The sequence below is a fragment of the Ascidia mentula genome, chromosome 2 (assembly GCF_947561715.1).
Source record: "Ascidia mentula chromosome 2, kaAscMent1.1, whole genome shotgun sequence".
In the NCBI taxonomy this organism is placed as follows: Eukaryota; Metazoa; Chordata; class Ascidiacea; order Phlebobranchia; family Ascidiidae; genus Ascidia; species Ascidia mentula.
In genome coordinates this window covers 42,642-59,397 of record NC_138567.1, presented here as the reverse complement: position 1 = coordinate 59,397, position 16,756 = coordinate 42,642, and the positions used below count along the sequence as shown (strand labels likewise).

The window sequence follows — 16,756 nt, the reverse complement described above, 5'->3', positions numbered from 1 at the left end:
TTATTATAATTGCGCGATGAGTTGGGCGCGCGAAGAATGGAAAGATGGCCTCAGCCACAAAGTTTTGGCAAAGTTCAACGAGATAGAACAACAAAACGAGAAGCTAAGAAAAGAAACAAAACAAAAACAACTCCAGATCGAATCCCTTGATGCGGCGTTTACCAAACAGGCGAGTGAAGAAAACTGCTGTCTTGTGTTTTTGTTAACGTTTGAAGTAGGTTATTTTATTCACTGTGTTTTCTTTGTGTAAATTTTGTCAGTAAAACAAGCAAAAAAAAAATAAACATTGGCTGGGTTCCAGATTGGAAAAAATGTCAATTTTACAAAATTTACCAATAATCGGGGAGGTAAAAATAGCTAATACATTAACAAATGAAAAGCGTTGCAATCGTTCGCGCAATTAACGAATGCTGAAAAAAAATTCTCCGTGCAAATAACAAACTTTCCAATCTAGACTGGGTTGTACACGCAACATTAGCCGAAAAACTAACCCATACAACTTAATTTTAAATGTTACTAGAAAAACTTTGTGTCCACGCTTCTGGTTTTAGAAAACATGTTTCGCTTTTTATTAAAGCATCTTTGTTCTAGTAACATTTAAAATTGAATTGATGGTTAACTTGAGTCACGTGAAAGAAGTGCTGCTGGTTAGGTAGATTTCATGAAGTAAAAACATTTTATTCCATACAACTTACTTTCTGATCTGGCTTACAAGATGTTGTGTATTATTTTTGTGTAGAAAAAGAAGATCGACGATGAAAAATCTGAAATTGCAAGTTTGAAAAGAGAAAACAACAGTCTTGCGGAGTCCTGCGTTAGACTTGAACAAAAGGTATTTTAGTATTATTTGTGCTTGTTTTCTCTTTTTGCCGCAGGTAAATCATTGCAGAAAGTAATTTTTGAATAGAGGTTTAAATTACTACTGATGCTGCCAGGCATGTTGGCAACAAACCAGATTTACCCTCAATCGTTCTTCGTTTCGAGCATTGTTTTAGTTTGTGTGCCTCAACATTGTCCATGTTGTGTTCTACATCCTGATGAAGGCTGCTGTATGGTGGCCAAAACATCAATAAAATAAAATTGTTGGCAGATGAGCTGTATTGCAGCATCTAATAGGGGAATGAAAAATGTGTTTTATTTTTTGACAGATTGAGAAACTTGCATGTGATGTCAGACACAAAGATTCCCATGTAACAAGCTTGGAAAGCCAACTTCAAAGATTCCAAAGACAAGCTGATTCATTATCAAACAAGGTTTGTTAACGCATCATTCTTTGTGTTTAGTAAGATGCTTGTTTAGGTTGTGAAACAAGAACAACAACTTTGTGTTTAGTAAGATGCTTGTTTAGGTTGTGAAACAAGAACAACAACTTTGTGTTTAGTAAGATGCTTGTTTAGGTTGTGAAACAAGAACAACAACTTTGTGTTTAGTAAGATGCTTGTTTAGGTTGTGAAACAAGAACAACAACTTTGTGTTTAGTAAGATGCTTGTTTAGGTTGTGAAAAAGGAACAACAACTTTGTGTTTAGTAAGATGCTTGTTTAGGTTGTGAAACAAGAACAACAACTTTGTGTTTAGTAAGATGCTTGTTTAGGTTGTGAAAAAGGAACAACAACTTTGTGTTTAGTAAGATGCTTGTTTAGGTTGTGAAACAAGAACACACACAACAAGATACCGAAAACCTAAGAAGCAAAATCAGGGAAATGGAAATTTTGCTTGAAAATGAAAGGAAAAATTGCAACACTTTGCAAAAGCAAGTCACTGAATTAATGCATGTAAGTGATACATATTGATCTGTAATGAATGAATGCTAAATTTTCAATTGGCAACACTCATTGTATTGGTGAGGGAAACCCAAATGTTGGTATAGAAGCATCCATATTGGTAATGTTAGTAATCATGGCAATGGCAAAATGTTAAATAATTTGGTTGACGTAACATTTCTTACTTTGGTCTGTGGTTTAAAGAAGTTAAGATTAGTTGTTTAGATTGTGATTGGTGCTTAAAATGTTTTAGAGCAAACCAGTTAAGAGGAGTTACATTCCCTCAATGCCATGGGCTACAGATGATGCCGTAAGTACTCCATTGAAACCGAAACAACCGATTGCTGACCTTTTGACAGGATCACCTATTTCTTCAACAGGTTTGTCTTTTACTGTTAGCTTTCAGTAGTTTTGATATTGTGAGTGCAGCAACAAGTTGTTCAACCCTACTTACATCCTGAATCCAGATTAACCCAGCTATATAGTTATCTTTAATGTAAAGTTACCAAATAGCAGAACGAAAGGTTTGCAGAATAACTCTCTTGCAATTGAGTATCTCAATTCTCAATGTAGGTTTGACACCGAAAGTTTTGCAAAGTTTATTAAATTATTTTTAATCATTCAATGAATCCTTTCTACAATTTCTATCAATTTAAAAAATCCCTTTAATCAGGGGGGTTACAATTTGCTAGTGTTTTGTTTTTACTTTTGCCTGGAAATATTGACTACAGGATGTAAAATGGGCATAACATATTGTAACACAATGATTGTTACATTGATCCTGGTTGGTGATTAGTATGATGGATGTTTGAAATAGTTTAAAGAGAAGTTGCCAACATTATTTAGTGGCAAATTGTGTTTCCTGTAGGTTCCGGAGATGCTGTGATTCCTTTCTCCCAAAGCATGAGTTGTGGTGACTTAAGTCAGAGTTTGGAAGGTGAAAATCCATTTCTTATTTTCTTATTTTAATTAAATTCTTTAACATATTTAGATTCAAACAAGAAAGTGAAAGAGTTGGAGATGAAACTTAAACTTAGGGACGGAAATTCTTTGACCAAAAACACAAATGATGAAAAATTACAAATTAAGCTTGAGGAAGCAGAATACCAAGTGCGCAAAATGTTTTTATATTTTACCGGCAAGTTTTGGTTACAAAATGTTTGTTTTTTTGGTAATGCTTGTAGAACATCAACGACCAAAACCTATCAGGTTTATATTAAACTGATACAGTTTTGAATGTATTTCACCCATGCATAATTCCTCATTCACATAAATCTTAAATTCTTATAAGAGTTTATTTTTATTTGAAAGGTTTCGCATTATGGGAAAAAAATTCACAAACTTTCTGAAGAGTTGAAGTCAGAGAAACATAATGCTGAGTCCATAAAAGTAGCATTACAAAGCAAATTGTTGGAAAGTGAAAAATTACTGAGTTCCGAAATTTCCCAGGCTAATGTTGTCATTAAAACCATGAAAAAACAAATCGAGGAAAATGAATTAAGGTATTATTTGGAGTTGTTTACAAGTAAATATTCTGTTCGGCCCCAAAGCTTCAAATAACATTTATTTCAGATACAAAAAAGAAATTTCATCTGTCAGAAATGAGTTGAATCTATCTTATGCTGAAATTGAGAAAAAAAACTTTGCACAAAACAAAATGGAAGCAGAAATGAAAATGCTTCAACAGAAATTATTGCAAATGGAGCAAATGCACCAAAGTGTAGAAAATAAATTCAGCATTTCTCACAAGATGTTGAATGTGAGTTGAAAATATTCTAATGCAATATGGATTTAACAAAAGATTTTGCAGGAATCACAAGTGGTTGTCAAGGAAACCACTGCAGAGCTGGAACAATTTAAAGATAAAAACATGGCTCTGGAGAAAATGGTGGAAGTCGAAAAGAAAAATTTCATCAACCTTCAATCAAAAGTAACTGAAGCGGAACGTTTGATAATATTAAAAGTTGATGAGATGAATGCATTGAAGAAAACTTCACAAGAAGCGATCATGTTGCTTGGTTGGTGTTTACTCTGTGGTTGTTTTCATCTCACAAAGTATAAGATAGTAGTGTTTGCACAATTATTTACCTCCTTATATTTTCAAATTTTTTTAAAAAAGTGGCTTTATTGAAACTAATGTTAAAAAGGCAAATTCATGTATTCTCATTCTATCAAAGAAAACCAACTTGAGGATGTGAGACTGCAGTTGTCAAATGTTGAGAGCAAAAAATCAAATGCTGAGAATTTGTTGAAACAAAAGAAGAATGTGTGTTTTGAGGTAAGTTTTTATTCTCTTACTTTTAGTGACTTTGATGTTTTCTGAACAAACACCAATTATAAATTTGACAAACTTATTCTGTTGCAGCTTGAGCGTCAACTGGAGACACTCAAAAACAATATCTCTGAGGATCAGACAAAGTTGGAGAGAGAAGGGAAGCAGTGTTTGGAACTTGCAAAGGAGAACAACATGTTGATTGAACAAAATGAATCAACCATTCTTCAACTAAAAAAAGCAAAGCAAGATATGGAAAAATTGAAGGAATTCCATAAAAGAGAAATTGAAGAAGCTGAAAGAGAAATTCAGCAACATGGGAAAAGGTTTGTTTTGGTGCAAGTTGCAGACATTGATTAAATCAACTGTGTGGACGTTAGTTTTATAACAGAATGGAACTGGGTTATTACACCTATCTACCACCTGTTAACTTTGTGTCCCAGTATTATTATTGGAAATTAAAAAGAATCTGTCGATTTGTTATAGATTTTCCGAATGTGTATTTTTCTAAATGTTAGTATTAAAAAAATAATCAATATTTTATTGACTCTTGCATCCAAAATCATGTTGACTGAAATATTTTGTGAAACATTGCAGAAGCAATGAGAAACAAGAAGCAACAAAAATAAAGTTTCAACAAGAATTTGATGAAATTAGCTTTAAACATCAGCAAGAGACAAACGATCTGAAGATGAAGGTGGAATCACAGGATAAAGTCATCCATAATCTGGAACAAAGGATGGAGATTGAGGAGAAAAAACTGCTTAAATCTGATGAGGAGCTTCACAATTTAGCGTTATCACTTAAAGAAGCAAAGAAGAAAAACAAAAACCTTGGTGTTGAACTGAAAAGTATCAAAGTGAAAGAGGAAGAATTACAAAGTCTGATTGATAAGCTTGAAGTGAAGGTCAAACAATTTGAATCTGAAGCTGCAACGACCTTGAAAGAAAAAACTGTATTAGAGGAGAAATACAAGTCTGTGGTTTTGAAAGCAAGGGAGGATTCAATTGAGAGGAAATGTCTGGAGGGAAGAGTTCAGGATCTGGAGGATCAGGTATCCCGGATGCAAGAAGATGAAAATAGGGATTTGAAGATTTTGTTTGCGGAAAGTCAGGAGGAGAACAGGAAGTTGCACGAAATGCTCGACAACTGTGAAATTTCAAAGCAGCAGAAGTCAGCGGAAGTGGACAATCTTGGATCTGAACTCACGCAGTTGAGGGAATCAATGGATGCTGCAGTGAAAGAGAGACGGGAAGAGGAGGAGAAATGGAGATCTGATTCCTCCAAGATGCAATCCACTATTCATATTCTCAAACAAAAGTTTGATGAAAACAATGCCCAAGTTGATGACCTTATTTCACAGAAAGAATCCCTTGCATCTGAGTTGGAAGAAAGAACATGGGAATATCGTGAGATGGAGGTAGTTTCCCAACAACTCAAAGATAGCGGAGCCAGCTTGGATGAAAAATTTGAAAACTTGCAGAAAAGTTTCCTTGATGTAGATGGAAAGTTAAAATTATCAGAGTCACAGTGTCTGGAAACTGAAAGAAGTCTCTCAAAAGCACTGGCGGAGCTCGGTTTAAAAGAGGGTGAATTAAAAAAATACGAACAACAAGTTTGTGAGCTGCAGAAAGAATTAGATGATGTAAGCTGTAAGTTGTCATCTTCTCACGATCACGTCACCAAACTTAACAAAGTTATTGTGGAACTGGAGGAGAAGGTTGATATGATGATGTCTGAAAAGTATGGAATAGAAATTAAACTTGAAAGCTCCCAAACAAACATCCAAAATCTTGAAGAAAAACTTCGGGCGATAACAGAGAAGAACAAAGAGGTAGAAAAAATATTATTAGAAAAGAAGAATCTTGAATCTACATTAAGTAAAACTTTGTTGGATTTTGAAAAATCAGAATATTCCCTCTCCCAGTCTGTGAAAGAAGTACAAGATTTGGAATCTGATATTGTGGTTGTAAAGCAACAGCTTGAATTAAATACAGAAAATTACAACAAAGAAAAGGGGGCACTAGTAGGAAAGTTGTTGACGAGCGAGGATAATGCTCACAACTTATCAGAAGTCATTGAAAGTCTCAAACTTGAACAGGAAACCTTGGTTTCTGAGAAAATAAAAGTCCAGAATTTGTCAGAAGAAAGGCTCAAATTCCTGGAACAAAAAGAAGAAGAATTCAAAAAAAAAGATAGGGAATTTATTAAATGTGTTGGGTTTTGTGGCAAAATGAAGCAAGAATTAGTTGAGTTTAAAGAAACAGTTGTGGGACTTGAAGGAAAGAATCAACTTTTACTTCAAACAATTTCACAAAAAGAAAATGTTATCCTGAACTTTGAAGTTGAAACTGAGTCACAGAAAGAAAAATTTGCTTCAAAACTTCAACAGTTGAGTAAAGAACATGAGGTTGTGAAGGAAAAGCTGAAAGAAAATCTTGGAAAACTGAAGAATGTGGAGGAAATTATTCTCTGTCTGAAACGAGATAAAGAATTACTTCAAGAGAAATTTGATAATTCTTGCCTGAAACTGGAAAAGCTTGAAGGTCAGTTTGAAATTTTGCAAATGGATTCTGAAGATAAGGATGAAATTATTAAAGATTATGAAAAAAATGTAATTCCGAACCTCAGGGTACAATTACATGAAACAGAATCACGTAGTTCTGACCTGATTAATGAAATAAAAGGATTGCATGAAGAAAAACTTTCCTCAGATAATGAATTGAATCTCATGGAAAATAATTGTCTAAACTCTGAGAAACAAATCTCCATATTGAAACTGCAGTTGGAAAACTTGTTTTTTGACCAAAAAACTTTAAAAAATGAAATAGAAAAATTTGAGAAATCAAAATTACAACTTCATAACATGACTGAGGAACTTGGTGCAAGCTTAAAAAAATCTGAATCTGAAAATATAAATTTGGCAGAGCAGAATGCAAACTTAAACAATCGGGTTCATGGTTTGCAAGAAGTTCGAAATCAACTCCATGAAAAAGTGAATTTACTCACACAGGAATTCAAGGGGAAATTGGAAAATTATGAAAATGTTAAAAAGGAAATTAAAGATTTGCAAGTGAAGGTGAAGTCACTGCAAGCTGTGGTGGATGAAGATAAAGAAACTGTTGATAATTTGAGAGAAACGATAAACAAGCAAAGTTTGGTTCATTCTGGGGATGTAGAAGATTTAAACGAGGAAATCGTTCAACTGGAAATAGAATTGGAAACTTTAAAAGAAGAACGCACATTATTGGAAATTGAAAACAATGAAATGTCCTCCAAAATGGATAATCAGGATTTGTTGTGCCAAAAGTTTGAAGAGGAAAATCTGTTGTTAAGAAATGAAACAGAACTTCTGAAAGAGAAGCTCGCCATTAATGTTGAAACTGTTGCTAAATGTAATGAACACGCCAATTGGTTGAAGCTTGAATTGGAAAAAGAGAAAGCAGATCACTGTAAGACCAAGTCTAATTCTACGGCACATTTACAGACTCTACAAAATCAGTTGGATTCTAAGTCCCACGAATTGAAAGCAGTGTGTATCCAACTAAATGAAAATAAGTCACAAATTTCTGAAATGTCGTCCACCGTTAAAAAGCAGGAAAATGTAATTTCCGGGTTAAAAGAAATCTGTGGAAAGTTAAAGAATCAAAATGAGTTAGCAGAATCCAGAATACAAACTTTAACAAGGAATCTAACAGAAGTGGGGACCAGTATTGGTGAAATGAGGAATAAGTTGGAAAGCAGCGAGGAAAGGATTACTCAAATGCGAGTTGATCACGAAAACCATGAACAGTTTGCTAAAGAAAATCTGCTTGCTACTGAAAAAGAATTAACGGATTTAAAGTCTAGTCATGCTGACTTAGTTTTAAAGTTGGATGAACAAAATGTTGAAATAGATGAACTGAGGGGCAAATTGGATGAGCAAACGTCACACAGCGGTCATCTCCGAGAACAATGTTTAAAATTAAAGAACGAAAAAGTTTTATTGGAAGAAAGTTTGTTGGAAGTCCAAGGAAGGGTTGGAATTGAGTTGAAACGAGTAGAGGAATTAGATCAAGAATTGATTCAAACCACACGGAAACTAGATGAGGTTTTGGAGAGTTCCAACATCACAATTTCTTCACTCAATCAACAACTGCATGATCTGGGAAACAGACTTGTTGTCATGACAATGGAAAACTCACGCTTGGGTGATTTGTTGTGCTCCAAGAACCAAGAATTCGACCAACAACAAAGTTTGTCGGATGAACTGAAACTTAATGTTGAAAATTTAAGGCAGCAATGCAATGCAGTTGTGGCTGAGCGAGACTTCTTGCAAGTTGGGTTAAAGGATGGTCAACGTGAAGCTGAGAAATTAAAACAAGAACGCACAGAAAAACAAGAAGAATTTGACGGCATGAAACAAAATTATGAGGAAAAGTTTAATCAGATGAAGATGGAATTCGGTCAAAATGTTGAATGTTTGAAAAATAAAGTTGAATGTTTGAAAAAAGAAAATCAACATTTAGGCAAAGTAATTGGGAGTAAAAGTACTGAGTTTGAAAAATTAAATGATGATTTTAATAAAATAAGCACTATTTGTATGAAATCTGAAGAAAAAAATCTTCATCTGGGATCAAAAAACAAGGAGTTGATGAATGAAATAAGGGAATTCTTTGAAACCATTGATAACCTCAACCAAGGTTTGGAATCTGCCCAAGATAAAAATAATGGATTGGAACAAAATGTCAAGGATTTAAAGAAATGTTTGAGTGAAAAAGAAAGTAATTTTGCTCAGATGGAAAAAGTTCACAAAAATGTCGTGGAGGAATTTGAGAAGAAAGTCGAAAGTTTTCAACAGAAAATCTCACAACTTTTATCAAACTTAGATGTTCGAGACCGAGATGTGAACAGTTCAAATGAAAAAGTAAAGCAATTAAAAAATGATGTTGCCATGACAACACAGATGGTCAGTGATCTGCAGGATGACTGGAACAGAAAGGATGATGAATTAAGTGAGGCTGGCAAGAAGTTGGAACTTTTAGAAAAAAAACTTGAAAAGTTGGTTGAAGAAAACAAAGTGCTTGAAATGACAAAGGGGGAATTGAGCGAGAATGTAAAATTCCTTGAAAATTCCCTCGCTGATGAAACTGAGAATTCGAGGAAAAAACTCGAAGGCAAAGAAGTTGAAGTTGAGGAAATGACAGAGGAAATGAACAGACTCCATGGCAATATTCACGAAATAAATGAAAAATTTCACACGATTCAGTTGCTTCTTGATGATGAAACCAGCAACAAAGAAGCAATTCTAAAACAAAATCAATCGTACATCGATAGTTTAAAGCTAAAAGCAGATAAATTGCAGACAAGTTTGGTGGAAAAGGTTGGGAAAATATCAATTCTTCAAAGTGAACTTGGTGATAATTTGAAAGCTCATCAACTGGACAAGATGCTGCTGGAACAGATGAAGGAGCAAAAAGGTGACGAATTAAGTTATTGGAATCTGCAACAACAAGAACATAGCGTTGTTATTGATACGTTGACAAATGAAAAATGTGAACTTTTACAAAAACTGGAAACTGTTGGTCAAGAATATGCTGAGTCATCGATAGAGGTCAGTAGTTTAAAATACAAAGTCATTTTACTAAATGAGAAGTTGGATGACTCCACTTCCGAGAAAACAAGATTGGAAAATAAATCAAGAGAACATGAAGCTGTTGTTTGTGGGTTGGAAGGAGAGCTTGGGAGATTGAAGGTGGAAGTTGTCATGGGAACGGATAAAATTGACAATTTAGAATTTAAAGTTTCCAATATTGAAATGGAGAAGAAAGATGTTGATGATTCATTGGAGGAAGCAAGGAATAAAATAACTTCACTGGAGTCGACTCACCATGAAATGATGGAAAGGAGCAACAGAATGTTAGAGGATTACAATAAAGTTGAGAAGGAACGATTTCGACTCCAACTCAAGGTGGAAGATTTGACCTTGAGCCAGAATGACCTTCAGTCAAATCTATCTTCATTGAAGTTGACTCATGAAGGCATGATTGCCGAGTTACAGAAACAAGTAACGGGAATGGAGGAGAAATCCTCGGTTGTCACAAGTCAGTGTTCCCAAAAGTTACAAGAAAAACAAAAAGTTATTATTGAACTTGAAAACACAAAGTTGAGATTGCTGGAAGATGTTCAATCTCTTCAAACACAGCTCAATGAAAGTAAAGGAAATAATTTTAATTTGAAAGAAAAGGTTTGTCATATGGAGGAAGAGTTGGAAAAATTAAATTTTGAAGCAAAGATGATTGAAGTGAGAAAATATGAAACAAAATCCACATCTGACGATTTGACTGTTGCCAATATGAAAGTTGAACTTGATTCTAAGATTTCTATTATTGGCGATCTGGAACAACAACTGATGGATGTCAAAAGTTCCGGGGATTCAAATGAAGCAAAGTTGATCCTGGCCACGTCTCATCTTGAAGATAAAAACAAGAAACTTTCAAACAAACTTGAAGAAAATCTCACCATGTTAGATGGGTTGGAAGAATGTTTAGCAGCAAAATCGACGAACATTGAACAACTACAAGCGACTATCGACAAATTAGAGAGAGATTTGAGTAAGGCAGGAAATGTAACTCAGGAAATTGTGCAGAAGAACCAAGAACTTAACATGGAGAAGGAAGAACTGAAGAAAATAGTTGAAGATCAGCTTCAAGACATGGAGGAGTCCAGGAGGAAGTTGGAGGATGGAGTAAAGATGTTGGATGAGATGAAACTTAAACATCAGTGTGAGATAGAAGTTTTGAGTGAGGAGAAGGTTCATTGCCAGAATGAATTACACGATGTTGATCATAAACTTGAAGAGGCCAAGAATGAAGTTTTTATGTAAGTTCATGTTTCTATCGTTGGGTGAACAAGGTTTACAATTTTTATGAGGTTTTTTGAAAAGTAATCTTTAAACCTTGAAAAGGCTTTGAGGTTTGTTTCATGTACAGCTTTCTTCCAACAGATTAAAGGCTTCAAATGATGGAATGGAAACTCAATGCAAAGATGCAGAAAAGCAGATTGCCAAACTCCATGTAAGGATAAGGGAGTATCAGGAATCACAGCGTGGATATGTTGATGCGGCAAGCTTAGCTGAAAAACAGACAGCTCAGGTTTGTGGTTTGGTTTAAGATTCACCTTCATATATTATTGAGTGGCCAAGTGTAAAGATATGTATACACCAATATGGACATGGGAAATATCTGTTATATATTTAGGTTTGATGTAAAATTTCTATTTGTCCAAACCTACTATTACATTAATATGAACTTGACACAAACTTTACAAAAAGGTTCGTCATGAATTGGAAATGAAATTAAAGGAGAAGCAAGAGGAATTAAAGAAGGTTTCTTTACTCTCGGAGTCAACCCACACAAAATTCCAACACCAGCTTGTGGAAATTAAGAAACTTTGTTCCGTAAATGAACAACTGAGATTGGAAAATGAATCTTTACAAACTCTTGTGACCGACCACAATGAATTTAATAGTTCTACAGAAGTTAAAATTTCTGAATATTTGCAAGAGTTGGAAAACTTGAGGAGTTTGAACAAAGGTTTGGATGAAGAAAACATGAAACTTAAACAACAAAAGTGTGACTTATTGAAAACAAAAAATGTTTTGGAAGCAGAGCTTGAAGGTGTTTCTGAGCAACAAGAACTTAAAAATGAAACACTTTTTAGTCAAGTTGTTTCATTCCAAGATAAATTAGAAACGTTGCAGCAAAACTTTGATGAAAAAATCTCCGAGTGCAACAACGCTGATTATAAAATCAGAGAACTGGAAGAAAAGTTGGATTTCAGTTTAAAGCAAACGGATTATTTAAGGTAGGTTTATGGAAGGTTTGTTGGTGTAATTGTAAACTTGGATGAAAGGTAATTTTGCATCTTGCAATTGTTAGATGTTTTGAATCAATGAATTTTAAATTAATTATTTAAACCATTCGAAAACTTCTAGTGAGGAAACTCAAGCGATCAGTTTGAAATACGAAGACCTGAAAATCCTACATGACAACACAGAGGAGGAAAGAATTAAGTATTTTAAAGAATTCCAAACCATCGAAAATAAGAATAAAGAATTGGAAAATGAGGTTGAAAAACGTGAGGAGAATATTAAGCTTCTGGAAGAGGGGATTTCCCATCGTGACGAGCAGACCTCCCAATTGCGAAAAGAACTTTCTATTGTGGAGGTAAATCATGCGTTACAAGTCAGCCATGCGTTACATGGTGGGGTAATTATCCTCCTCAAATCTAATGTAAACTTTTGTAGACTGTGGTAAGTGAAAAGGACGAATCGATTCTGAACATGGCCAAGAAGTTGGAACATTTAAATGAGGTTGTTGAACATGAAGCTGAAAAACACAAAATAAAACTTTCCAACTGTGAAGCTGACAACGAAATTTTATTGCAAGAAAAACAAGACTTACAACAGGTTACTCCTGCTTTAAAACAGGGGCCAAATTATTAATTCCTATTTTACAGCCCATCTTTGCATCCTCAGGTGCAAGTTGTAGTTGCATGAACACTTGCTTTATATTTAGTTGCAAAAAATGTGAATATTTGAAATATTTTTCAGGAAATCGAAAATTTTCAAATCAAGCTGAGGTTACTGGACAACGATGTTGAATTCCGCGACCAGAAAATCCTTCAATTTGATGAACAAGTTATGGATCTTGAAGAAAGGCTTGTGGATGCTGAGGTTGGAATGTTGTGTTGTGTATGACTTAAATATTAACTGTGGGACTTTTCAACTTAAACTCCATCTCGATTCATTTAAAATAAAAAACTTTGCACATGTTTCAGAACGCAAATGACTGTTGGAAGGAGAAGTACAGGAGTTTGAAAATTGAGGCAACTTCGATGGAAAACATGTTAATTGAGGCAAGAACACAGGTGAACAAACACACTGAGTATTGTCAACATCTAGAATCTGGGTATGAAAAAAACAACATTGAGGTTGAAAATTTAAGAGAAGTTATTGAAAGTTTGCAACAAAGACTTCATGAAGAATGTGGAAAGGTATTTTTACTATGTTGCGTTCAACTTTCAAACACAATAACAATTAATGCTTGTTAATTAGTTTTATTGGTTGGTACTTTTAGTTAAAACTGTTTTAACCTTCTGCATTATTGGGGTATAATTGTGTTTTGATGTTGGTTTCTTTCAAAATGTTGAAATGTGAGTTTTGTTTGAGGTCGGGGAACTTGAACAAAATGTGGCGGAGGAAAAAATGAAGTTTCTGAATGAAAAAAAAGATTTTGAAGAGAAATTATTGATTTGTGTCAAAGAACGGGAGGAGAAATTTTTAAACAAGAAGAGAGAAATGGAAAAACAGACTGAAAAAATTTTGAATGATTTTAAAAACCTCAACCAAGAGGTTTAGTTTGTTTAATGTTTAAACTTTTATTTACATGAAATATTTCACATTTTAACAAATCTGTTTCAGATTAATCGACTTGAAATGTCAGAAAAACAACTCAAAGTTGAAAATGAAGGGTTTCGACATCGAGAAACAGAAAACAATATCCTGGCAAATTCAAAACTTAATTCTGTGCTTCAGGATATCCAACAACTCAAATCAGATGCAGAAAAATTAGAAATAGAAAAACAAAGATTACAAAATCAATTGAATGAATCCAGAGTAAAAATTGACGTCAACAGGTGCGAAGGTTTGGGAATTTCTTCGTTGTTTTTTAATTTTTTTTTTCTTTGTTCAGTTCCTCCCATAAGATGGAAAAACTTTTAAAACAAAACGAACAAATGACGGCAAAAGTTTGTTTGATGACAAACAATGCACGAAGGAATGAAAAAGAGGTTTGGATTTTAACATATTTTTAGGTTGTGAGCTCAGTGAGTGTTGACAGTTGTGAATCTCACATTTTATTATTGTAGATGAATTGTTTGAAAGCAAAACTTCAGGAAATGGAAAATAAAAATGAACTTGGGATTCAATTAAAAAGTCGAACGTCTGTAAGGAAATTATTTTGTATGTTTCGTGGTTCAGCAAAATTGAAGTTAACGTTTTGTTATTTGAATCAATTTTACATTCAGTTTATTTCCAACCCTACATCATTATCAAATCAATATTTACACGTGTTGAGTTCTCCTCATCTCTATTATAATCAGTCTTCAGTCTGAAATTACATTTCTCAAAACCTAATGTTTTTCTCCAGCTTTCGAGCGATGCAAAAACTTCAGACTCAACCAAATTGTTGGAAGAAAAGAAACAAATTAGAAGAAAATCAAGAAGATTGAGCTTAAAGTAAAAACTACTAGAGATTTAAAACTCAGTCAGAGACTTAAGCAGTTGCACTTTGTTGCTGAATAACAAATATCATTAATGACTGCATTTGTCTTTTAAATTAAAACCAGTTTCACATAAAACAGCTGGGATTTCTTGTTTCCAGGAAAGGAGCAAAAGCTCTTCCTCCGGATGCTCCACGTAAAACTCCTCCAAAGAAGAGCAAACTTACTGATGAAGATTCCTCATCACCACAGCTATCAATTGAGGGACTTCCCCATCTCGTCAAGCAAGGTTTGTGGATGAGAGGAATGTTTTACTTGGATGAGAGGAGTGTATTTATACGGTTTATCGTGTATCAGGTTTCACAAATATCCCAGTTGGCTTCTCAAGCCCCTTCGTGATGAGACGTCAGCAATTAAACCAAACTTCACGCTTGGTCGCCGCTGCAATGACCAAGAATATAAAAGGTGACCATTGTTTGCGAACAATGTGTTCAACAATCAGATATATATATGAAAATATAGTCGTCACATTGAACTTATTTTCAATAAAGCTATCAATAACTTGACTTGTTTTTGTGGTATTTTAACAATCCACTACAAAACATGTGCCTCTTAACAAACAGATTTTTTTTTTCAGATTCTTCAACCAGAGACGAGGTGAGACTTGCATCAAATAACAACATTCAATATTTTCATTCCGAAATCGACCTTTTCTAACGCCACCTGTTGTGCGTGACACAGGTGGAAACTTCACGTTTGCAGAATTACAATATAAAATAACCTTGTGTCAAGCGCATTTATTGTTAAGAATACATGTTTCGCTAAAATAAGCATCTTTAGTTCTAAAATAAAAACGGAAAACAAAAATAATAAAATGCTGAAAAATAAATGCTAAAAACTGGCCGAACAAATGGGCAACCTGCGATCACGTGATACGCCCAACGTTTTTATCTACATGCAACGCAAGCTTGCGGCTGCGGCGCTACACCACGCAAGTAGGTCACCAGACATTGCTACTCAGAGTGTCTTGGACGTTATCACCAGTTGCCCATTTGTTCGGCCAGTTTTTAGCATTTTTTTTTCAGCATTTTATTATTTTTGTTTTCCGTTTTTATTTTAGAACTAAAGATGCTTATTTTAGCGAAACATGTATTCTTAACAATAAATGCGTTTGACACAAGGTTATTTTATATTGTAATTTTGCATCATATAAGGTTGATTCATGAATTAACTAAATAGAATATCTGTTGTAATTGCCACCAACCATGATAATTGTTGGTTGTCATGCACCGAAACTGGGTTCACACTACTGCAAGGAGGCTCACGATGGTTATGTGTGTCGCAAGAGTTTGTCAATGTCGCACAAAATACAACATTTAACTGTTATATTTCACAAACCTATAAAGGGTCACTAAGTGTCGTTAAAAGGTCGCGAAAAATTGTTAATGTTGCGAGTAAAGTTGCGAGTAAAAAGTTTGCCACGTTTTTAACCGTTTCTGTTGTCAACTTGGCAGAAACCGCTTCGCTCGATGCAACTTCGAAGCCACAAAACCGTAAGTTGTATTTTCGTATTTTCCGTTTCACAATTTACTGACTGTTCTCACACTAGGTGTCGCCACCGACAAGTCAACCGTTGAAGTTGCTCACAAATAGTCCCAAGCTCTCCCACGCCTCCAGTGGTGAAAGTAGGGGTGTTACTGAAGATAATCCTGATTGTAAAATGCAGTAGTTTGTAAATATTTGTTTATTTCGTTCTTCACTGCCGTTATTTTGTATCCGCGGTTGAAATACATTCTTACCCAGGGTGTGGTTCGTGCAATTCATTCTTACCCAGGGTGTGGTTCGTGCAATTCATTCTTACCCAGGGTGTAGGTCGTGCAATTCATTCTTACCCAGGGTGTGGTTCGTGCAATTCTTTTTTACCCAGGGTGTGGTTCGTGCAATTCATTCTTACCCAGGGTGTGGTTCGTGCAATTCATTCTTACCCAGGGTGTTGTTCGTGCAATTCATTCTTACCCAGGGTGTGGTTCGTGCAATTCATTCTTACCCAGGGTGTGGTTCGTGCAATTCATTCTTACCCAGGGTGTGGTTCGTGCAATTCATTCTTACCCAGGGTGTGGTTCGTGCAATTCTTTTTTACCCAGGGTGTGGTTCGTGTTGAATAACTACAGAATTTGGTCGGAGATGATTCGTCGAGTGAATCGACAACTAAACATGCACTCAAAATGAACTGGAAACATTTCGGTGAAAACTCAACAAAACATCGACCGTATTTTTTTAAAGGACGCATGTACTTAACAAAACATAATTTTGCGAGAAGAAAACGTAAAATATGTAGGGCGTTATTTAAAACGTCTACACAAAATATTAACACTGCCGTATATCTGACTCCTGATAAAAAGGCTACTCTCTAACCCAAAGTCAATCTGTCAGTTTAATACATAAATAACAGTCGCACG

The 16,756-nt window shown here is 34.8% G+C and overlaps 1 protein-coding gene across 1 annotated transcript; it reads left to right on the top strand.

The window, feature by feature from the left end:
• Positions 1-16: 16 nt before the first annotated feature.
• LOC145889333 (uncharacterized) lies at positions 17-16,094 on the top strand. Its single transcript, XM_082980271.1, has 30 exons — positions 17-169; positions 740-832; positions 1,149-1,253; positions 1,643-1,774; positions 2,016-2,142; positions 2,631-2,699; positions 2,754-2,872; positions 3,074-3,264; positions 3,335-3,521; positions 3,573-3,780; positions 3,940-4,040; positions 4,128-4,360; positions 4,632-10,895; positions 11,020-11,167; positions 11,347-11,608; positions 11,684-11,879; positions 12,010-12,241; positions 12,322-12,483; positions 12,628-12,750; positions 12,855-13,070; positions 13,246-13,428; positions 13,498-13,712; positions 13,769-13,865; positions 13,944-14,021; positions 14,225-14,313; positions 14,459-14,586; positions 14,655-14,762; positions 14,935-14,954; positions 15,812-15,850; positions 15,907-16,094. The coding sequence occupies exons 1-30, from the start codon at positions 17-19 to the stop codon at positions 16,024-16,026; spliced, it is 10,398 nt and encodes a 3,465-aa protein (XP_082836397.1). The 3' UTR covers positions 16,027-16,094.
• Positions 16,095-16,756: the final 662 nt, after the last annotated feature.